Source organism: Protomyctophum bolini, assembly GCF_963924005.1.
Source record: "Protomyctophum bolini genome assembly, chromosome: 3".
NCBI classification, from domain to species: Eukaryota; Metazoa; Chordata; class Actinopteri; order Myctophiformes; family Myctophidae; genus Protomyctophum; species Protomyctophum bolini.
The window spans coordinates 5,683,111-5,704,119 of NC_137864.1; the positions used below are offsets into that span (position 1 = coordinate 5,683,111).

General features: G+C 43.6%; 1 protein-coding gene across 4 annotated transcripts in view; it reads right to left on the reverse strand.

The window, feature by feature from the left end:
- LOC308313318 (GTP-binding protein 1-like) overlaps positions 1-21,009 on the reverse strand; it is a 23,890-nt gene continuing 2,881 nt past the window's right edge. For 2 of the 4 annotated variants that reach the window (XM_080760391.1, XM_080760392.1), the window contains exons 4-15: positions 19,612-19,792; positions 17,201-17,384; positions 15,811-15,975; positions 12,965-13,088; positions 10,725-10,839; positions 10,461-10,605; positions 9,883-10,065; positions 8,275-8,410; positions 6,802-6,980; positions 5,877-6,023; positions 2,937-2,987; positions 1-879 (exon numbers count right to left, since the gene is read on the reverse strand). In XM_080760391.1, coding sequence (XP_080616517.1) covers positions 763-879; positions 2,937-2,987; positions 5,877-6,023; positions 6,802-6,980; positions 8,275-8,410; positions 9,883-10,065; positions 10,461-10,605; positions 10,725-10,839; positions 12,965-13,088; positions 15,811-15,975; positions 17,201-17,384; positions 19,612-19,792 — 1,727 coding nt within the window. In that variant the 3' untranslated portion in view covers positions 1-762. The remainder of the gene's footprint in view (positions 880-2,936; positions 2,988-5,876; positions 6,024-6,801; positions 6,981-8,274; positions 8,411-9,882; positions 10,066-10,460; positions 10,606-10,724; positions 10,840-12,964; positions 13,089-15,810; positions 15,976-17,200; positions 17,385-19,611; positions 19,793-21,009) is intronic. The other 2 variants (XR_013963881.1, XM_080760393.1) reach the window with 2 other exon arrangements.

Below are 21,009 nucleotides of genomic sequence, written 5' to 3' on the forward strand. Positions count from 1 at the left end.
TTGAAAAATTCGAAGAACGACTGACATTTTTAGAATCTGATCTCAGGTCAGAATGGGTTCATCAGACCAGTGTGTGTCCAGTGGAAACCTCGTATGAATCTGATCTGAGGTCAGAATGGGTTAACAAATGACCCATCTGATGATAGGAGAAAGGTCCTTGCAACTGAATGTGTTTTTAATCAAAGGAGGGGATGCGCGTGACGTCATCGTCAAACCAGGAAGTTATGCGGCAACGCCTACCGAGTGCCAAAAAAACTACTTTCTGGCCTTGACAGCCAATAAATACATCCAAACAGAAAAGTCCAATAATATGATTGCATTAAACGACGTTAAACTCCCTTCGCCACTCGATTTGCCATTCACTGTATGCATATGTGCATACCCTCTATTTCAATGCAGAGTGTGTCAGAGTGGGAATACTTTTTTTTCTTATATCAGGAATTTTACCATATAAGTCATATTTCAAAAACACACAAAAAACAACAATTTACCTACAATATGACTTATCTTTGTTTGGTTAAATGAAAGTCTTCTTCATTTTATATACATTTGCCGAGAGAGAGAGAGGGGGGGGGGAAACAAAAGGTTTTCAACGAGCTTTGAAGGCAAACCAGAGGGAGGACGGGCTGTTGTCTTTCATTCCATGTCACGGAAATCAGAGCTGAAGCTGGAGGCGGAGGAGGAGGAGAGGTGAAATAGGTCATTTTTCCTGGATTGGTGGTGGTGGTGGTGGTGGTGGTGGAGGAGGTGGTGGTGGTGTTTTTAAGCAATGCCGGCTCCTCCTCCCGCCGCCACAGGTGTGGCGGTGGGAGCGGCGTTCAGGGCTTTCCCTCGGTGACGCTGGCCTCCTCTCCGGCGGCCGCCACCTCCGGTCTTGGGCTGTGCACATGAAAGGAAAACACCAGTGTCAATGAGGGGGGAAACACACTACCAAGTGGTAGTAGTAGACCGGAGAGGATTCATTGTTTGGTATATCCGCCTGGCTGAGCTATACCTGGAGAGGAGCAATAATGTGCATTAACCCATTCTGACCTGAGATCAGATTCATACGAGGTTTCCACTGGACACACACTGGTCTGATTAACCCATTCTGACCTGAGATCAGATTCTAAAAAATGTCAGTCGTTTACAAAAATAGCAGACCTACAAGCTCGTAGCGCGCCACTCGGTGGCGCGCTATGGGCTTGTAGATCTGCTATTTTTCAATAGCTAAAGCATAACATGATGCCAACACCAACATGGGTTCCCGTTCAGAATGGGTTAAACCATTTAGGCCCCGACATAAAAAAAAGAAAAAAAAAAGTCTTCTGAAAGAATACATTTTCACGATTTTTCAGATATAGCAGACCTACCAGCTCGTAGGTCTGCTATTTTTCAATAGCAAAAAGTATAACATAATGCTTTCATTGCTTACCGGTAGTTAAAACACGACAAGGGAATGTCCAGAATGGGTTAAAGCACATTGATATGTATTTGGCCGCGGATCCCCATCTGAAAGGAGTTTGTGCCAGGGACCCCCCCCCCCGCCCCCAGAAGAGAATATGTAATTATGTACAACAGTTAGTCAATTGAATGGTTGTCACGGCAAAAGTGGAACGACCCAGGGTGAGAAATATGAGCGTTTTAGAAAATCCTCGAACATGGAAGTGGATGGGAGGAGACCAAACGGTTTCCTTCTTCCTCGCTTCACTGGGAGTTGAAGTTGTAAAAGTCATCCTTGGCAGTCAATGAATTACACCTGGACCCCCCCCCCCCCCTCCCCCTCCCAAGGACCCCCTGGGGGTCCCCGGACTGCTTTAAAAGAGACCGGGTCACTCAACAAGACGGCACATTTCTCAGCTTCAAGTTTTGAGCAGAGAAGGCGTTATTTACGAGTCATACGCAGCAGGTGCTTTTAGTTGTGTGTTAATGTTTAAGTCTCTGTAGCTGCAGTACCAGCGTACGAAACCTAACTTAGTTGACTATGGTCATTCAGATTTTTAAGTGGTGCAACCACTTCCTTAAGTGTGGGTGGGTGGCTGGGTGGGTGGCTGGGTATGATGAGCACGAAGACAGCATGGTTGTTTTTCACCACCTGCTGCGCAACCTAACACACACACACAAACCCACACGCATATATTAACTGTATATATGGTGATTTCGGGTGTGCCAGTACAGTACAGTGACAGTAAAGTACAGTACAGTGGAGGGTACAGTAGAGGGACCCCCACACGGTAACTCTGTCATTTCTCAACCGTTTCGCACCCTGGGTGCGTTCCTGTGCGTCTGGAACGCCCCGCCCCCCTGGGAACCCCACACAGAGTTGCACCACTTACTTCACACGGGTGTGATTTTTTTTACTTACTCACAATAGTTAAGCAACTAAAACAAAACAAACAATAACAGCATGCCAGTTTATAGGTCTGATATTGCCTTCCTTAAAGTTATAATCCGGGACAAATATTATTGAATACAATGTGATTTTAACCCATTTTGGGCGGGAACCCCTTTTTGGTATATTATGTTATAATTTAGCTATTGGAAAAATAGCAGATCTACAAGCTCACAAGCTCTACAAGCTTGTAGGTCTGCTATTTTTGAAAAATCGAGAAAATAGTTATTTCAGAAAACTGGAGGATATAGAAGTTTTTATTTATTTATTTCAAGGTCAGGCCAAAATGGGTTAACTATACCTTTCAAACCGGGATCCCCTTTTGGGGTTGTTGTTGTTGCCATGTACAGTATATACAGTAGCAACGTTTTTGTTTGTTTGTGTAAATAAATATTTGAAGTTTTTCAGAAAAATTGAAGCGTTTTTTTTTTTTTTCAATCGGCCTCAGGTCTAAATGGGCTATTGTAGTATTGTAATTTCAGGAGAGACACAAGAACTTATGGATTATAGCTTTAACGATGGAAGACATACTGTATGAATTTAGCTATGGAAGACCGGCTTTTACCTTGTTCTCTTTGTCGCCATCGTAACATAGCGTTTCCTCCTCTGCGGTTGTCTAACGCAGCACAGCCCAGCCCAGAAAAGGGTAGAAAGGCCATGCAGGGATAATGGCAGAAAGCCATGTTAAGATGCAAGGAGGTTTTTAAGATGTCACCATACGAGACGGGTGAGGGAAAGACGGGTGGTACATACGGGAGCAGAGCAGAGTCACATTGGCAGACAGGGGGAATAACATATGTTACAGGTGGAATAACATATGTTACAGGAGAGACAGGGGGAATAACATATGTTACAGGAGAGACAGGGGGAATAACATATGTTACAGGTGGAATAACATATGTTACAGGGAGAAAAACATATGTTACAGGAGAGACAGGGGGAATAGCATATGTTACAGGAGAGATATGGCAGACAGGGGGAATAACATATGTTACAGGAGAGATATGGCAGACAGGGGCAATAACATATGTTACAGGAGAGATAATCGGTTTAAGGGCAGAGGGAAGAGAGGAGGTTCGGAATGAGACGTTGGTGAGACGAAAAAGCAAAAGGGAGGAGACAAGAGGGAGGAGAGAGCAAGGAAATGAAAGATAAATTAGTCGGTGCAGAGCGAGAGACTGAAAGGAAGAGGGCGTATAGCAGTGCAAAACGGATGTTTTCCCATAACATTTATCAGTATAGCATGCACTGTGACTGCTGTATGATGGGCGGCTATCTGCATCCATCTATGTTGTTGGCAAAATTCCTACATGCTTGAGTGTATCGACTTATCTTGATCAATATCATAAGCCTGTGTTTGCCACAGACGGAGTGTATTTTTTACTATTTTCTTTATCTGTCTAAATTCACACAACCTGTGTCTGCAGGCCTGTGTGTCCAGGCATTGACACTAAGGGTTTCCCACCTGCCCCTGGCAATTAACTTAGACATTTTTAGAATCTGATCTCAGGTCAAAATGGGTTGTTTGAAAATGACAGTTTTCTGACATGTCGTTCTTCAATTTTTCAAGAATAGCAGACCTACAAGCTCGTAGTGCGCCACTCGGTGGCGCGCTATGAGCTTGTAGATCTGCTATTTTTCAATAGCTAAAGCATAACATAATGCTAACACCAAAAGGGGTTCCCGCCCCAAAATGGGTTAAACTTTCGGGCAGGCGGAGTTTGTTTTCAGGTTTTCCCGACCGTGCAAGTGCTCGTTTGAGAGAGGACGCAACACCACACGAGATATCCGTCCGTCTAAAAAGAAAACTGAACGTGGCCAGACTAGCACTCTGTCTTCTGGTCTGTAGAATGTAAAATAAGAGCACCGTTTACCTATAATGTGCCGTTTTCACTGTTGCTACACTATTAAAACAACAAAAATGTGAACCCATAGTCATATTCATAGCTATGTAGGTATTTGGCATAAACATTGAGGTATGACATTTTGTAACGCAAACGCGAATTGTTAAATTGAATGGTAATAGATTTACCTATCATTTTAAAATAGACCATTTACTTTTTGGGCAAGTGGGCAAGTAGAACATGACCTGGAAGTAGAACCTCTGAGACCTTAAGTGTCAATCCATGGTGTCCGTCTGTGTGTATACCTGTCTGTGTGTATACCCGTCTGTGTGTATACCCGTCTGTGTGTATACCTGTCTGTGCGTATACCCGTCTGTGCGTATACCTGTCTGTGTGTATACCCGTCTGTGTGTATACCCGTCTGTGCGTATACCCGTCTGTGCGTATACCTGTCTGTGTGTATACCCGTCTGTGCGTATACCCGTCTGTGTGTATACCCGTCTGTGTGTATACCTGTCTGTGTGTATACCCGTCTGTGTGTATACCTGTCTGTGTGTATACCCGTCTGTGTGTATACCTGTCTGTGCGTATACCCGTCTGTGCGTATACCCGTCTGTGCGTATACCCGTCTGTGTGTATACCCGTCTGTGTGTATACCCGTCTGTGTGTATACCTGTCTGTGTGTATACCTGTCTGTGTGTATACCCGTCTGTGCGTATACCTGTCCCGGGCATAACTCGAACACTATCGGACCGTGTGACTTTAAACGCGACGCAGATAACCCACATTCGGTGGAGACCAACCAATGGTTGTTGAGAACCGAAAAAACCAACACAAACCAACCCTTCGTCTTCACGGAGTGGCCGAGCTTTGCTGCACGTTTGTGCCGTTGCACGATACGAAGTGGTAGTGTGGAACTCCCATTTACAGTGACAGTAAAGTACAGTGACAGTGGAGGGTACAGTAGAGGGACCCCCACACATGTACAGGGATGGTGGTGGGTACCACACTGGGTACTCTGTACAACAAGTACAATAGGTATATTGTGGGTGGGGCATGCATTCCAAACTCGCATTGTTCGGAACTCGCATCGATTCCGAGTGGGCCAGTGTCCATCTATAAATCACCCACTGGCTGTAATATCTAACGTTATTTAAGCACCGTGGTAGCGATCGGCAGAGGTTCCCAACCACCGGTCCACCGGTCCGCGGGACATGTGCCACTAGTACGCGAGAAGGGAATCCCAAGTTTTCCCGTTGTATCTAGTAAATCCATTTGAAAAACACGACTGAGAAAAAAAAACACACCAGACCTGAGAACTATTAGTGGGCAGCGGATTTGCCGCTTGCGCGCATAGAGCGCTATTTTATCACACTCTGCGCTAATGAAACAAAAACACCACGCGGTGACGGTGCAGGATTATTATCTCATGTCAAAACATTCAAGTATCAGAAGATGATGTTACCCAGGTAAGGAAATAATGAGTCACTAACTTTTCCACATGTCCAAAGTCATTTCTGAAAAAGACATAAGCCTAATATAATAATATCAGCGGGTAGCCTATTTGAGGGCCAGTCAACTGTCTTTCCGTGAGAACGTTCGGTTTTGGCACGATGATCTCTTTAAGAGATTAATATCTCTGTATTAAAGTTTGAGCTCACCGGTAGTAGAGTTCCGTTGGGACTTGACGGCCGCATGCTGGAGCCAGACTCCTCATTGGCTGCAGTGCCTTCCTTAAAGGCCTTTTTATTGGCCAGCATCTTGGCTTGCTGATTCTTGGCTGCCTGAGTGGCTACCGATTGGAGCAACTGAAAACAAGAGAGTACACGATACAGTCCATTAGCAAAGTATCAATGCCTTAATTAATGTGCATCACATGACAAGGTTCAGACATCAATGTCATTTTATACTCACCTTTCATCTGAAAATAAACTGAATTAAGTGCCAAGTACATTTTATCAACGTCTGGTCATGCCACCTCACAAAACGTTCGGGCAATATGTAGCTTTAAAATGTGAAAACTGAGCTTTATTGAAACCTTTGTTTATTCTCGAAAATGCTGCCGAGAACATACACAAAATCAAAAATTAAGACAGATAAAAAAACAAAAACAAACCTACGAGTAAAGGCATAAAGATACGGAAGGTCAATGAATCTGTAGAAAAAGTGGAAAGTCACTCTGCAGGCACTAGTACAGTGTGCCTTTTATAGATAAGACACATCTTGCATAATATTTTATTTAGACCCCATGAATCTTATTGCGTTGGTGCTGGTGTCCATATAGCCTTGATGTGTTCTCTGAGCACCAGTCTGAGGTCACTTTGCAGATACTTACCCATTTGTTTTATAACCACATAACAATATTCCATTATGAACCCTTACAAAATCATGTAGTAGCTTGGCAACACAGTATGCAGCATTCGTATCAACATATTATAGCAGGATAGACTACACATATGACGTTGTGCAAAAATGCAAGTACAATATTTGAACCTCAACGATCATATTAAAGCTGCTATACGCAATAATATCTCAACATTTTAATGACCTTTTTATTTATTTTCCCATATTAACATCCCACTGTACCTTGGTGATGGTGCCCACAGCTTTTGTGCGTCCCTCCCTGAACACCAGCCTCTGGTCACAGTGGAGGTACTCGGGGGTCTTGATGAAGCGGAAGTGGACCGTGGCCTTGTCTCCTGTCCGTAGACAGTCCCTGTTCATGGTCAGGATGGTCGCCGTCTGCCGGATGCTCCCACAGTGGACTGAGGCAAAACGCAGACAGGCAGAAAATGGGACATTTAAAGAAACCGTTTCCATTTTGAAAAATCAGTAGGTTCTACTACAGTGTGGATTTGGGGACCTTCCAGAGGGATACTGGTTGGTTTGACTACAGCAGGGATTCTCAAACGTTTTCATCATAACACAACCCATTATTGCGAGGGAAACTTTCTGAAGTACAGAATCTTGTTTTGTGTTTGTATTTTCTTTAACCCATTTTGGGGCGGGAACCCAAATGTTTTAAACATTATGTTATAATTTAGCTATTGAAAATATTTATTTCAGAAAACTGGATGTAGAAGATTTTTTTTTAATTTCGAGGTCAGGCCTAAATGGATTAAGCAAAAATAATTTAACTCAAATCTTTACAAAATAGCTTTCAGACGTGGCCAAATTGTCGCGTTGAAGGTTTGAAGGTTTTGAGTAGCACTCATAACAACATAAGTTTTTCACAAAACTGTTTTGTAGAATCAGCCTCAGGGCAGTGTTGTTTTCGTCGACTAAAACCAAGACGAAAAATGTTCGTCAACTACCTTTTTTCACTGACAAAAACTAAATGGAAACTAAAATGAAAACTAAGCTATGATGACTAAAACTAAGACTAAATATACTGACAATTTTGTCAACAAATAAAAAATAGAAAAATAGATAAAATGTTAGGAAGGGACTAGTGGACAAGAGATCCAGTATAAGTCATTTTACACTTGGTTGCATGCTGAAAATAGCAGATCTACAAGCTCACAACGTGTAGATCTGCTATTTTCAGCAAGTGTAAAATCAGCCATTACGACGGCATCAAGGCCCGCCAAAACATATTTTAGTCGACGAAATCAACTGTAGATTTAGTCGACTAAAATCTTATGACATTTAGGGCTGTATTTGTATTTTGCGTGTCTTAAGTACCAGGTCTTATTCCCTATAACTTGAGTAAACTAAAGACCTGGAGGCGTGATCAATGCCATTTGCCTATTCTGAGTGGCCAAAGAGCATTGATCACGCCTCCAGGTCTTTAGTTTACTCAAGTTAGGGAATAAGACCTGGTACTTAAGACACGCAAAATACAGCCCTTAGTCGACTAAAACTAGACCAACACCAAGACCTTCCAGGTGACTAAAATGTGACTAATACTAACGTAACACTATTCAAGAGACTATGACTAAAACTAAAATCAAAACTTGCTGCCAAAAACAGCACTGCCTCAGGGTCTATGAGTGAGTGTGTGTGTGTGTGTGTGTGTGTGTGTGTGTGTGTGTGTGTGTGTGTGCTGCCACCACTGACCCATGGCCTGGTATCGTGGTGATATGGTGGTGGGGTGGTGGAGGACCAGGATCTCAGCCTCAAACTCCCAGGTGGCCTGTGGCGTTAGCTTGGGGGAGATCATCACCATGCCTTTCCTTATGGATGAACGTTTGATCTGAGAGAGAGAGAGAGAGAGAGAGAGAGAGAGAGAGGGACCGTCCAAAGAAGATTGATAACAAAAAACGAACAAGGGGCATATTAATAAGGAGGAAGAAAATAATCAAACGGACATTTACAAAACAACTTCTCTGTGCTCATCCCTAGGCTTTGTGAAGAAGTCATTTTTTTTTATGGCTGAGCTTAATGTTATAGCAGCCGAGTATCTGTGTCGACGCTCGGGATGTCCCTTTTTTCACTTTTCCGATCCGATCCCGACACCTCGATTTCTGCGTTAGCCGATACCGAATACCGATACTAGTGTCGTGATCTCATGTTGTGTTTATAGCTATCAAGCTATACAGTATATATCTCGTGTTTATAGCAAGACTCCTCACTCAAATGTGCACTTGCAGTTTGGGGCAACTCCAAAGCAAACTCCACATGTCCCAACATTTTATTTACCTTGCCATGGTGTCAACCCCTTACCCCCTGTGTCGGATCTGTGGTTTAGACTGGCATATTCACCGATACCGATATGACCCGAAATAAGGGCCGATCCGATACTTTTCCCCCATACCGATACAGTATCGGGACATCTCTAGTTGACGCGTATATCTGCCTTCTATGGCACCTCTCTGATCGCTAGATTTAACAAATATTGTTAACCCCGACTCCGCCAGATTGTGGCAGCATTGAGTTCACGACTTCCCTCCTCCTACCTTGATCTGGTCTCTCTCTCTCAAGCGGAAACGATGAACCGGAAGCAAAAAATCGGGACAAAAATCGGACAATTTCGAGTCGTGTCTTATACTGTCTTGTTAGGTTGCGTTTACATTTGCGCTGTGGCACAACTACAATACGTCACCGGTCTCGCGTTGATCCCGCCTCTAGCGGCCGCATATCGCTCCGATCAGATTTTGTTCGGAGTACATCATCGTCTCCGCCCGAGAGAGAGACCATAAAAAAAAGCATAATAAAGAAATTATACAAAATGGAAAAGGGAGCGCTACCGCCACCTCACGTTCATATTTTAATTTAAAGGGATTGTGACATTAAAAAAAAGGTTTTGGAATTGTTCTATTTTTTTTAGGTTTTCTAATCTCAATTGCACCCAAAAAACATGAACTTTTAACATTCAGTAGATTTTCTGTGATCTGGGGTTTTCTGGCTCAAACAGGTGCTCTGATTTGCCGGCAGTTTGTGATGTAAGAGCCTGCAAATCCCATATATGTCAATGGGATTTGCCAGCAGATGTCACTGTTTTCACAGTGTTGCCGGTTTTCATTGTAGCTCAAAAGGCTTCCAAACCCCAAAGGAAACTTCAGACCACAGAAAATCCACTGAATGTTCAAAGTTCAGGTTTTTTGGGTGTAATTGAGGTCATAAAACCTAAAACAAAAATAAATGAAAATGAATGTCATAAAACCTTTAACCCATTCATTCATTCATGCTTACTGTACGTAATGAAACGCTATCGCCACAACGAACCTTTTTGAGGGCAAAGGAGGCCGTCTGCCCTCCGCGGACCTCTCTGACGGGCATCCTCTTGCGGTGGATGGACTTCACAGCGATGGGGATGAAGGTGCCCAGCGGGTCGGGGCCTAACAGCAGTGTGTCGTTGAGCTTAATTAACCCGCGTAACGTCGTACCGGACACCACTGTGCCGACGCCCTGCGGACAGAACATACCACACGCACTCAACATTTATGGTGTAATGGCAGATATTTGGTGCAGAGTAATGCTGGCCTGACTTTATGCCACTGTGACAAGTTCACCCGCAAAAAAAAAACTAAACTAAAAGAAAACCCATATAAATGTACACGACACTATAAAACGGCAAATTACAAGTCATTCCGCTTTAGTGTCATTTCCGTGTGTTGCTAAGAAGGAAACTTGAGACGGGAACAAAAGTACAAAAAGTACTGTTGTGGGACGAGAAAAGTGACGAGATTGACTGGGCGCTTGGAAAAGATTAGAGAAAAGACCACAACATAGTTGCAGCTGCTGTGTGTGTGTGTGTGTGTGTGTGTGTGTGTGTGTGTGTGTGTGTTGTGTGCGAGTCGTACAGGTACAGAGTACGTGTCGTCTATCTGGAACTCGGCAGGCTCGTCGTCGCTGTAAGAGGTCCTGGAGGAGAGCAGGTTGAGGAACATCTTCAACAGGTCCATGTTCTCCCCCGTGACGTTGGAGATCTGAAAGATCGGACACATCCTGCAGCGGGGACAGACAGAGGAGCAACGGAGGGGAATAATATTCATCTGTCTCGCTTAAATGTTGAGACGTGTTGAGGTGTCTCCCGAGGTGACTTCTGTGTTCTCGCACACGCTCACCTCTCAGAGCTGAAGTTGGAGGCTGTGACGATGACGTCATCGTAGTTCTGGACGAGCACAGGGATTTTTCTGCAGCCCGGCGACTTTAATAGCCTCTGTAATAACTTCAGTGTCTCTGTGCGTGCGCACACACGCACGCACACGTACGCACACACACACACACACACACACACACACACACACACACACACACACACAATAGACAAACGTTTAAATGAAGCTGCCTTCGTCTGCAGGGCTGGGTTTTGACCTGAGATCAGATTCTAAAAATGTCTTCTAAATCCTGACAGTTTTCTGAAAAAGCTTATGTTTCTATGTCAGTCGTTCTTCGATGTTTTTTCAAAAATAGCAGACCTACAAGCTTGTGAGCTTGTAGATCTGCTATTTTTCAATAGCTAAAGCATAACATAATGCCGACACCAAAAGGGGTCCCCGCCCATTACCCACATTACTATTGGGTCTATTTTTTTATAGTGCTGATTTTTGTTTAGTGGTGAACTGTGTGAACTGAGTGGTGCAACTCAACTGAATGGATAACTTACGTCATAACATTTTTTATTCTTCATAAGATCGCAAGACATTTACATTTGCGGTGGAATCTCTAATCATTTTAACAGTTTGACTCCATAAAACGCGTTACCCTGCTATTTAATCAAATATTCTACGCTGCCAAGATTGTTTTATTACCTTTAGAGCATACGCTGAAGTATTTGCAGTTTTCAACGACAAAAATCAGCCTAAAAATGGTCCGTCGGCATGATCATCAGCACCAGCTGATGATCATAACATGATCAATGCGCTACAGGTTCCGCCTCCATGAGGCATTGTAGTCCAAACAAACCCCCCACGTCCACTTACATTGAGCTCAATTTCCCAGAAGCCCTAGCAGCCCAGATGATGACTTGATTTCCAGTTTCGTCATCATAACGCGTTTCTTTTTTAATTATTTTAAAACAGCGAATTGTACGCATTAAACAAATGTTGGGTATAGCGTTTTACTTGTAGGTCTGCTATTTTTGAAAAATGTGCCTGAAATCTTTGAATATACATTCTTTCAGAGTTTCAGTTTTTAACTCAAATCTTTGCTTCTGGGGTGTCCCTGGAACAACATATTTTTAAATATTGAGAACCACTGATATAGAAACATGAGCTTTTTCAGAAAAAAATCAAATGTAAAAATATTTTTTTTTATTTCGACGTCAGGCCTAAATGGGTTAGGTTTGGTATAACGTCCTTCTCCGGCCCCTCTCATGACTGAAGCTGAACGATGGAAAATGGAAAGTGTATTGTCCCTCTCAGAGCTCTACAATGTGGAAAAGGAGCTTCTCAGAGCTCTGAAATAATAGCATCAAGTGGCAAAAGAATGAATGTTTCATCATACTGTGTGCCATATCAGGAATCCATTTCACATCTGTCAAATACTGATAAGTCTGGTGTACTTGAAGCATAATAGTCAAAACCTACAGCCCCGTTTCATAGTCAACATTTCTCGTGGACGGCTAGCACAGGGACAGGTCTATGCAGACGGAACAATGACTGCTGCGCGGACCTCCGGAGGTCCACTCACACATTTTCGGCCACTATGAATAGGATAATACCGTGCAAGTTATATACACACAATGGCCGCTGTGAAGGCATGCCCAGACAGATTCTGTCCACCATTCTCTGAGCCCAACACGTCGCTCTTTAAACGGCACAATGGACACGCTACTGTCCGCCTCGTACGAGAGGACGAGAGGCCGAATCATGGCATCATGTGAATTAGCTCATTCCGTGCATTCCTCGAGACCTCTCATGGAAAGTTATTAAGGTCATCTGGGGCCATCCACGAGAAACACGATTTGATGACACCTGTACACCTGGCAATAACATGCCTTTTCCCTTATATCCAAATACACATTGCATTTTAACCCATTTAGGCCCAACGTCAAAATAAAAAAAGAACATACACAATATATATTCAAAGATTTGTGCCGCATTTTTAAGATTTTTCAAAAATAGCAGACCTACAAGCTCGTAGCGCGCCGCTCGGTGGCGCGCTATGAGCTTGTAGATCTGCTATTTTTCATAAGCTAAAGCATAACATAATGCTTAGTGAAAACACCAAAAGGGGTCCCCGCCCAGAATGGGCTAATACAAGGTGTATCCAAGGGGTGAACTGGATGGTTACTTTGAACGATACCACTTAAAACGGCACCAATAACCAAATATGTCAAGGACGTCGAAGTGCATCTTTTTACCTTGTAGGATGTTGGCTGGACACATGTCTATTTTAGTGACCACTACGAATACGGGCACGTTGAGGGCAAGTGCCAGGCCAAGGTGCTCTTTGGTCATGCCAACGATGCCAGCATTGCTGCCAACCTGAGGGGAAGGGTCGGTGGGATGGTGGAGACAAACAGAAAAGGGAGGGTGAGATATTAAGTGGTTCATTTAGCTCCGTTACAGACTCTTTGATTTCAAACTTGCGGCACTGAGAATCTTATATACACAGTACACACGTTACATTTTAACGGATACATATCATTTAAGAGGAACAGCCTTCCTATCGATTTAAGAGCATCCGCAGACCCTTAACTCTTTAAAAACAGGCTTAAAAACGTTTTTATTCAGGAAGGCCTTCATGTTAAAGGCAGGGTAACATTTTTGGCACTACTTTCTCCCAATTAAATCGTGTAATAAATGTTATAAACAGTTGCCAATGCAACTATATGCGTGTACTTTGAGAGCTGTCAGGAGGAGGAGGTTCAACCTGCGAAGCACCGCCCATCCACCTCGGAAAATGACTGAGTCATAATAGAGTGTCACTGGCTGCGGGAATCTCCAATAGAAATACATTGAAAAATTACGATATTAAACACTCTACTAACTAAGGGAGTAAATACATGTTACTAAACTAACCATGACCGGCGATATTTCGGCTATCACACGTTATGTTTTTTCGAGACACATGAACCAGGATCGAAGTAGTGTGTTGCATAAATCAGTACTCAGTAGGCTATTGATTAATTAAAAATATCAGGGTTTCCTGTATTTATAGTAAACTAAATAATATCTAATCTACTCCATCATGCAGATGTGAATAAAGTGGCTGTGATGTTTTGGGACTTTGGGACATCTCATTCAACCGTAATATGCAAAACCTAGTTTATTTTGTTAAAATGTATGTCATCATGAATTGTATCCATTGCAGACAGACGGTCACAGTGCTTGCTTATGCAATAGCATCCACGTTTTGTTATCTCCATTCTACCTCGATCGGAATCCTGGCTTCTTGTTCATCGTCACAATACTACTAGCTTGGCTTTGGATTCACGCGATGATAGCGGGGAGGAAGCGAGAGCGAATCCACAACGTTATCAGTTTGACGGCTATCAAAACACCTGAAGGAAAATTGTGAGGACCAGCAGAGCCATGAATACGTCTACTATGAGCAGACCTCCCACATCTGTAGCGTGTGTGAAAGCTTGATGCGTGCTTTTGCCGTATCATCCGTATGACGGTGTTGTTGTGTGCACTGAAAATAGCAGAGATACAAGCTCACAACGCGGCGCCTATTTTCAACGCACGACACCATCGTACAACGGATATATCGAAAAGACCGAGGTGTCAGCAGCACGCAGCAGCAGCCGCCACCACCATCGCGTTCTACGAGCCAGTCAAAACTCAACTTTGTAAGTACTCGAGGCTAGCCAAACTTGTGGCACTTTTATCGATTCTGACAGAACAGATAAAATAACATCTACGTCGAGATTCTAATACTTAGGGCTAGCTCGAGACGACCAGACAAAGAAATGGGTGTGTGTCGAGCTCAGAGGACAGCTCCCTGCTGTCCTCCGTTGGGCAGTGCGTCATCGAGGCATTCCGAAGTGATTTCCCCAAAATGGCAGATGATACACCTCAAATGTCAAATGCCCCCCCCCCCCCGCCCCCCCCAACAAAAATAAATATAAAATAAATAGTTGACATACTTAGGGGTTTATGAGAGACGTGAGTCAACAGTTTTGCAAATAAATAACAAGGTGCCTACACTTTAAATTGTTGTGCAACTACTGTCGGCAATATCCTTTTGTGCTTGACATTACAAATAAAATATATCAATATTAAAGGTTTTCATGAAAATGTATATTAAGCATGCGTTTGAATTCATTTTGTCAGCTCAAAAAAACTCCAGAACTGTAAGCTGACGGCCACCATTATCCATTTGTTTGGTTAGATTCGAATTGTTTTCCCCTAAAGACATTCTTGGAGGCAGCCAGCCATCATCATGTTACAATGTTGCAAATTATGGTAATCTTATGCAACAGCTGCTGACAAGTGCAACATCTAGAGGCTGAATGTTGTCTATTAAATAAAACCCACAAATACATTTTCAATGAGATAAGGCAGAGGGACCAAGCAGGCACAATACTGTGAAACTGCCGCGGTCGTGCTCGTCTCAGTCGAATAGTCTTTAACTTTTTCTACACTACAGTGCATCAGTTAAAGGACCACTTCACCACTTTTCAAACTCATATAATAGGTCCTCACTAATAATCATGAAAAAAATTGCACGATTTTATTCTACTCAGTCTGTGTCTAATAGGAGGGCTGTGGGCAGTTTAGTTTTTTTAAACAAGATTTCTTTACAAAGATATTTCGATTTTCATTATCGTGAGAACGATGGCTTCCATTTTCGCATTGCAACTTTTCAGGACTAGAAAGCCTGCAGTTTCTATTAGCTTGGATTCCCCATCGACGATGTCACTGGAAGACTGTTTCTGACCTATTATATGAAGATAGGTTGAAAAGTGGTGAAGTGGTCCTTTAACGAGAGACCGATCCTTTCAGCTCGTGTTGCCTGAATTACCTTTTATTAAACCGTTATGGGGCTTCGATATTTTCTAGGAATTTTGCAATAGCCTATAAAGAAAGAAGAAGATACAGCAGGCTGGTGGTGAAAAACTGGACATGAGTCGTTTCCATGGTTATATCACATACGAGCGCCTGGCTGTTCTTGCTCGTCTTTCTTGTCTTTTCAAACGAGGAGAACAGTGAGACCCTGCGGACACCTCCCCCCACCTCCCATCGATTCGTCTTCTCTCACCATAAGCATGCAGAAGTCAGGCAGGTGCCCCGTCATGCCGAAGACGGTCGTCTTGAGGTATTTCTCGTGGCCGGCCAGGTCGATGAAGGTGATGACCTTGGAGGACTTCTCACAGATCTTCGTCCAGTCTAGGCTGCCCCCGTGGCTGTCCGGCTTGTTCACCACCTGAAGAGGGCAGCAAAGACAAGCAACTTGCTGGTTACAGAACATACTAACTCGACCCGTCCAAGGACCTTTTTTAGCAAGAAAAGGAATCCTTCTCTGCTCAACCGACTACAAGGCAATTGCTACATGGAAAAAGGGCTGCTTCAGTAGGAGTTTTGTCCCCTCGGCCATCGCGGCATTAACCCATTTGCTATTTTTGCAATAGCTAAATATTTTTGAAAATTTGTTAAAATGTGGCGCAAATCAATGAATATATATTTCAGAGCGAACATTTTTAACTAAAATATTTGCTTCTGGGGGGGGGGGGGTTCCTGGAACTACATATTTTGAGATGGGGGTCCGTGGCCCAATAGAGATAATTCTGGGGGTCCTTGAAATGAAAAAGGTTGAGCACCACTGACATAGAAACATATTTCAGATTATTATTTTTTTTTAGAAGCTTTTTTATCGACCTCAGTCCAAAATGGGTTAAACGAACTTCCCCGCCGATAGGATGGTTCTGTGTACAGTGGGGCCCTCATGCTTTGTATTGTCTTGGCGATACGTTTTTCTGTGTTATGTGTTGTTTTGTTGTGGGTGTTGAACAGACTGTGAAGATGAATAGCCTTTGGGACAATAAAGATTATTATTACGTGATTGTACGGACTAAAACAAAACCCACAAAAGGGACAATCAGACAGAATAAGATAGAGGAAATAGAATGATTGTCTGAGAGAATGATGATTCAAATTCATCAAAAGTCTCAGGGGCAAACCAGGAAGACTGTGTGAAAAAATAACCAGACCACTACTGAGAGGGCAACGAAAATGCAGCGTTCTATTTTATCTTTTCAAACAATAGACAGCTCATTGATACAGTATGGACAGAGATTAAAGTGGGTACCCAGTTGTTGTACACAGGTCTGTCAGTACTATTACAATACATTTACAATACAGCAAGTCGCTTGATGTTGTGCGATTGAGTGCTCAAACAGCCATTGTCTCCAGAGGACAAACAGGCAAATCCCCACCCATTTGTGGTTTAAAGGAGTAAAAGGTGACAGCCAGAGCTAAGTACAAAGCACTTTGGAGCAGGCAGTTCCTTTCCCAGGGCTTGGTCGATGTCCACAGTTTAATCTAACATCTACTATCATCTATTCGATAATGTGTAAAATGTGCATAATGGCAAAGAAAAGTGATATTTTTATCGAATATCAAGCCTATAAGACCAGCCGTCTCTCCCTTACCTGTCCCTCTTGGTCAAAGCCCAGGATGTCGTTGCCTACGCTGCTGGTCCTGCCACTCTCCATCTCGTGTTTGTGTCTGAAGAGCTTCTGGCGGGCGAAGCCCCTGCCGTTGTCCAACTCGCCGTGGGTCAGCACGCCCAGGAGCGTGCTCTTACCGGCGTCCACGTTCCCCACCACCGCTACCCTGGTGGAAGTAAAAAAGGAACGAGGAGAAGTTGGAGAAGAAAAGCAGACGAGGATAAGAGACGAGGGTGCAAAAATGAGACCGCGAGACACAATGCCCCCGATACGAATAGGTGATAAAGGAAGACGGAGATATCTTTTCCGATTATCTGTTGCTAGAGGGTTCGCTCCTGTGTTCCGTAAACGTCCACCCTCTTGTTGAGTTTATTTTCCCTCATATTGAGTTATGCAGCAGTGGCTCAGGAGGTAGAGTGGTCACACTTGGGAACCGGAAGTTTCCATAGTTTATTCCGTAAGATTAAAAAATAAAACAAAATATGATGAGTAGCACTCTTTACACAATACACAATACTACCGAGTGTGGCGCCAGTGCCAGCAAAATACGCAAAAATAATCATGGAAGACGGGTCAAGCGCCGGAAGTTTCTGTAGGGTAAGCGTAGGGATGAGGAAGGGACGGACCATTTCCCTCATAGCAGCGATGATGATCAGTGCGGGTTGGATTAACGTTTTCTTTTAACTAATTTTCCTTTACCTCAATTTTTTTTGAGGTATTTATTGGAGACACTATAGATCCATATACATATGTATATCCAAAACAAACAAACAAACAAACAAGCAGTAGCACTGATATCATTGACTGTGCACTTGCTAAGATTTCATCAAGTGCACAGTCAATGATTTTGAACGTGTCATTCACGCTTTCATCACAGTGCCAGATATATGCATTATTGTGTATTTAATATCTTCCTTCCATTACATCTCTTTGCTCAACAATGTGCTCAGTCTAATTCATGCAGCTGTCAATCTAACAGCTGACTTGACTTCCTCCACGCTGTCGGCAAAGGTATACTTATTTGTGTGTCGCCCTTATGTTTAGCGCAGATCCGTATATGGACATTACATGACTATAAGGACTGTCTGGGAATGGGGGTTGAGGAGACTTGCGCCCGGATGGGCTGCTGGAACAGGCATGGAGGCCTGTTCCTCACTCTCTGTATGTTGTTTCTCTTCTTCTTAATACATTCTCAATACTTCACCCTGAAGAACTGTGTCATTCCTTCATCTTTGGAAGATTGTTTAACCTACAACATCTTCCGATGGCACGTCTACAACTGGCCCAAAGTTCTGCTGCGCGTCTCCTAACTGGAACCCGTAGGCGGGACCATATTATTACACCTGTTTTGGCCTCCCTTCGACTCAGGGCTCCCCGTCCGTTTTAGAGTTGATTTTTCAAGATTCTATTGTTTGTCTTTAAAATCACTGAACGGTCTTGCGCCACAGTATCTCTGTGACCTTATAGAGAGGTTTACACTCCCTCAAGGTATTATAATATTTATTGAGTGCACCACTTGTGCACTCAATAAAGTTCAATCTAATCAAATCTAGATTTTAGTGTAAACTGTGAAACTGCAGTCATGCTGTGTTTACGAATAAGTCGTTTGCAGTTCGGCTATTTGCCACCCCACTTTGAAATTAATCATCTGACCGTTTGATACAATGGCTTATACAATACATGTATTGTAATTCTAGAAATCATGGGTGTAACAAAAATGCACTTGCACTTGCGCAGAGATATATATATTGAGTTAAAACGGTAACAAAAACAAAAGATACAAGTCAAACTATTCTGGTTAATATCCAAACTGGTGTTTCCTGGTGTTAGAACGTTTATAGTTTATAACTGGGTGGATTTGTGGTCACAAGACACTAATAACCATCTCTCTTGCATTTATTAACCTTTACTTCACAAAAGGACAGTTTGCTGAGCACACAGTCATTCACACAACTACACCCATCTTCGCATTCATGAAACTAATGCATGAGCAAACACTGCGACTGCTCAGTACAACCAACAACAACTCTGTGGTCTAGAGCAGCCAGCCACGCTGGAGCATCCGGTCCATCCAGTGCTTGCTCAAGGCCACCTGTGACCCGAGGTGTTGTCAAACTTCCGCCCATTCAGGTCACAAGGTATTTATAGTTTGACTTTTTTTTTCTTTCCGTCATGTACCTTGAAAAGCAAAGCTTTTGCACACCTACAAACGACAGGTGCGTAGGAGAGGGTACGGTGTCCCAAAATTGAAAAAGGAAAAAACAACCGCACACCGTCTTCAAATGCAGTGACATTTATTAGGGAAATAGGCCGAAACGTTGCTATTTCCCTAATAAATGTCACTGCATTTGAAGACAGTGTGCGGTTGTTTTTTCCTTTTTCCGGTCACGTACCTGACTTCCAGGAAATCCTCTTCGCCCACTCGCCGGCGGATCAGGTAGTCCCGTACCCTTCCCCCGCTGTCCGTTCTCTCCCTCAGGAGGATGAGGTCTGCGCCGATCTGCTCGCAGAGCGAGTGTATCGTGGCCACCGACGCCTCCATGTCCTTGTCGTCCAGACCATAGTCGCCACCGTCTGGGGGAGTGGGAGCATAAGAGGGACATAAGAACAGTGATTTATCCATGTCCTTGTCGTCCAGACCATAGTCACCACCGTCTGGGGGAGTGGGAGCATAAGAGGGACATAAGAACAGTGATTTATCCATGTCCTTGTCGTCCAGACCATAGTCACCACCGTCTGGGGGAGTGGGAGCATAAGAGGGACATAAGAACAGTGATTATCCATGTCCTTGTCGTCCAGACCATAGTCACCACCGTCTAGGGATTGGGAGCAAGAGGACATGAGAACAATGATTCTAAAATCAGATTTTTTGTTCATGTAAACCTATCAAACTGGGGTTATATATGCACATTAGGCCACGGACCCCTACTTGGTACCATTTCATGACTTCCTGGTGGTCCCCAGAACCCTAACACCGGGGCTCCACCGGGCGCGTCGCGTCTCCGTCACCGTCAGGGAATGTCCCCTTTTTAATCAATGAAGGGTGGCTCCACCTCCCGCGTTGCGTGACTGCATTAAAATTGCCCCGGTTCGTTTTTTGACGCACGCGACGGAGACGCAACGCGCCCGGTGGAGCCCAGCCGTAAGTTGGAAAGCAATGCGTTAGAACAAGGAGAGGAAGGGACATATGGACGGAAAACAATGAAAGGTCGGTTAGGAAACTGTGAGGTGAAAGAGGAGCAAAGTAATAATATGAAACATGATGTAGGGGAGCTCCGATCAGGTTTTTGGGACCAATCCCGATCACAGTTTGTTTTGTTTTTCTCATGATCGGCCGATACCGATCTTGTGTGTAAGGGGAACAATTTGAATAGTTCCTAGATTATTGTCAAAACCCCATGTCAAAAACTGTTCCTGTGTGTGAGGAGGAAGGGGAGAATGTTCAGGCCAAAGTGATATTATACTATATATACGATTGACTTTTATACCACTTAAAAATGGTATAAAAGATCCGTTTCTCCAGATCGGGTAAATTGCCGATCACCGATCGAGTCAGTTGGGAGTGGAAATTGGCCGATTTAAATCTGTGGACGATGGATCGATCGGAGCACCTCGGAGGAGAGAGGGTGAATGAAGGGGATGGTATGGTAGGAATTAAGGGAAGGATGAGACAAAAGAACAGCATGCAGGAGGAACACAGGGGACATTTAAAGAGTGACAAAGTCGCATAAAGATTGAAGGAGAAAAGGGGAGTGGATGTACTGTGGGTAAGAAGTCAGTATGCACTATAC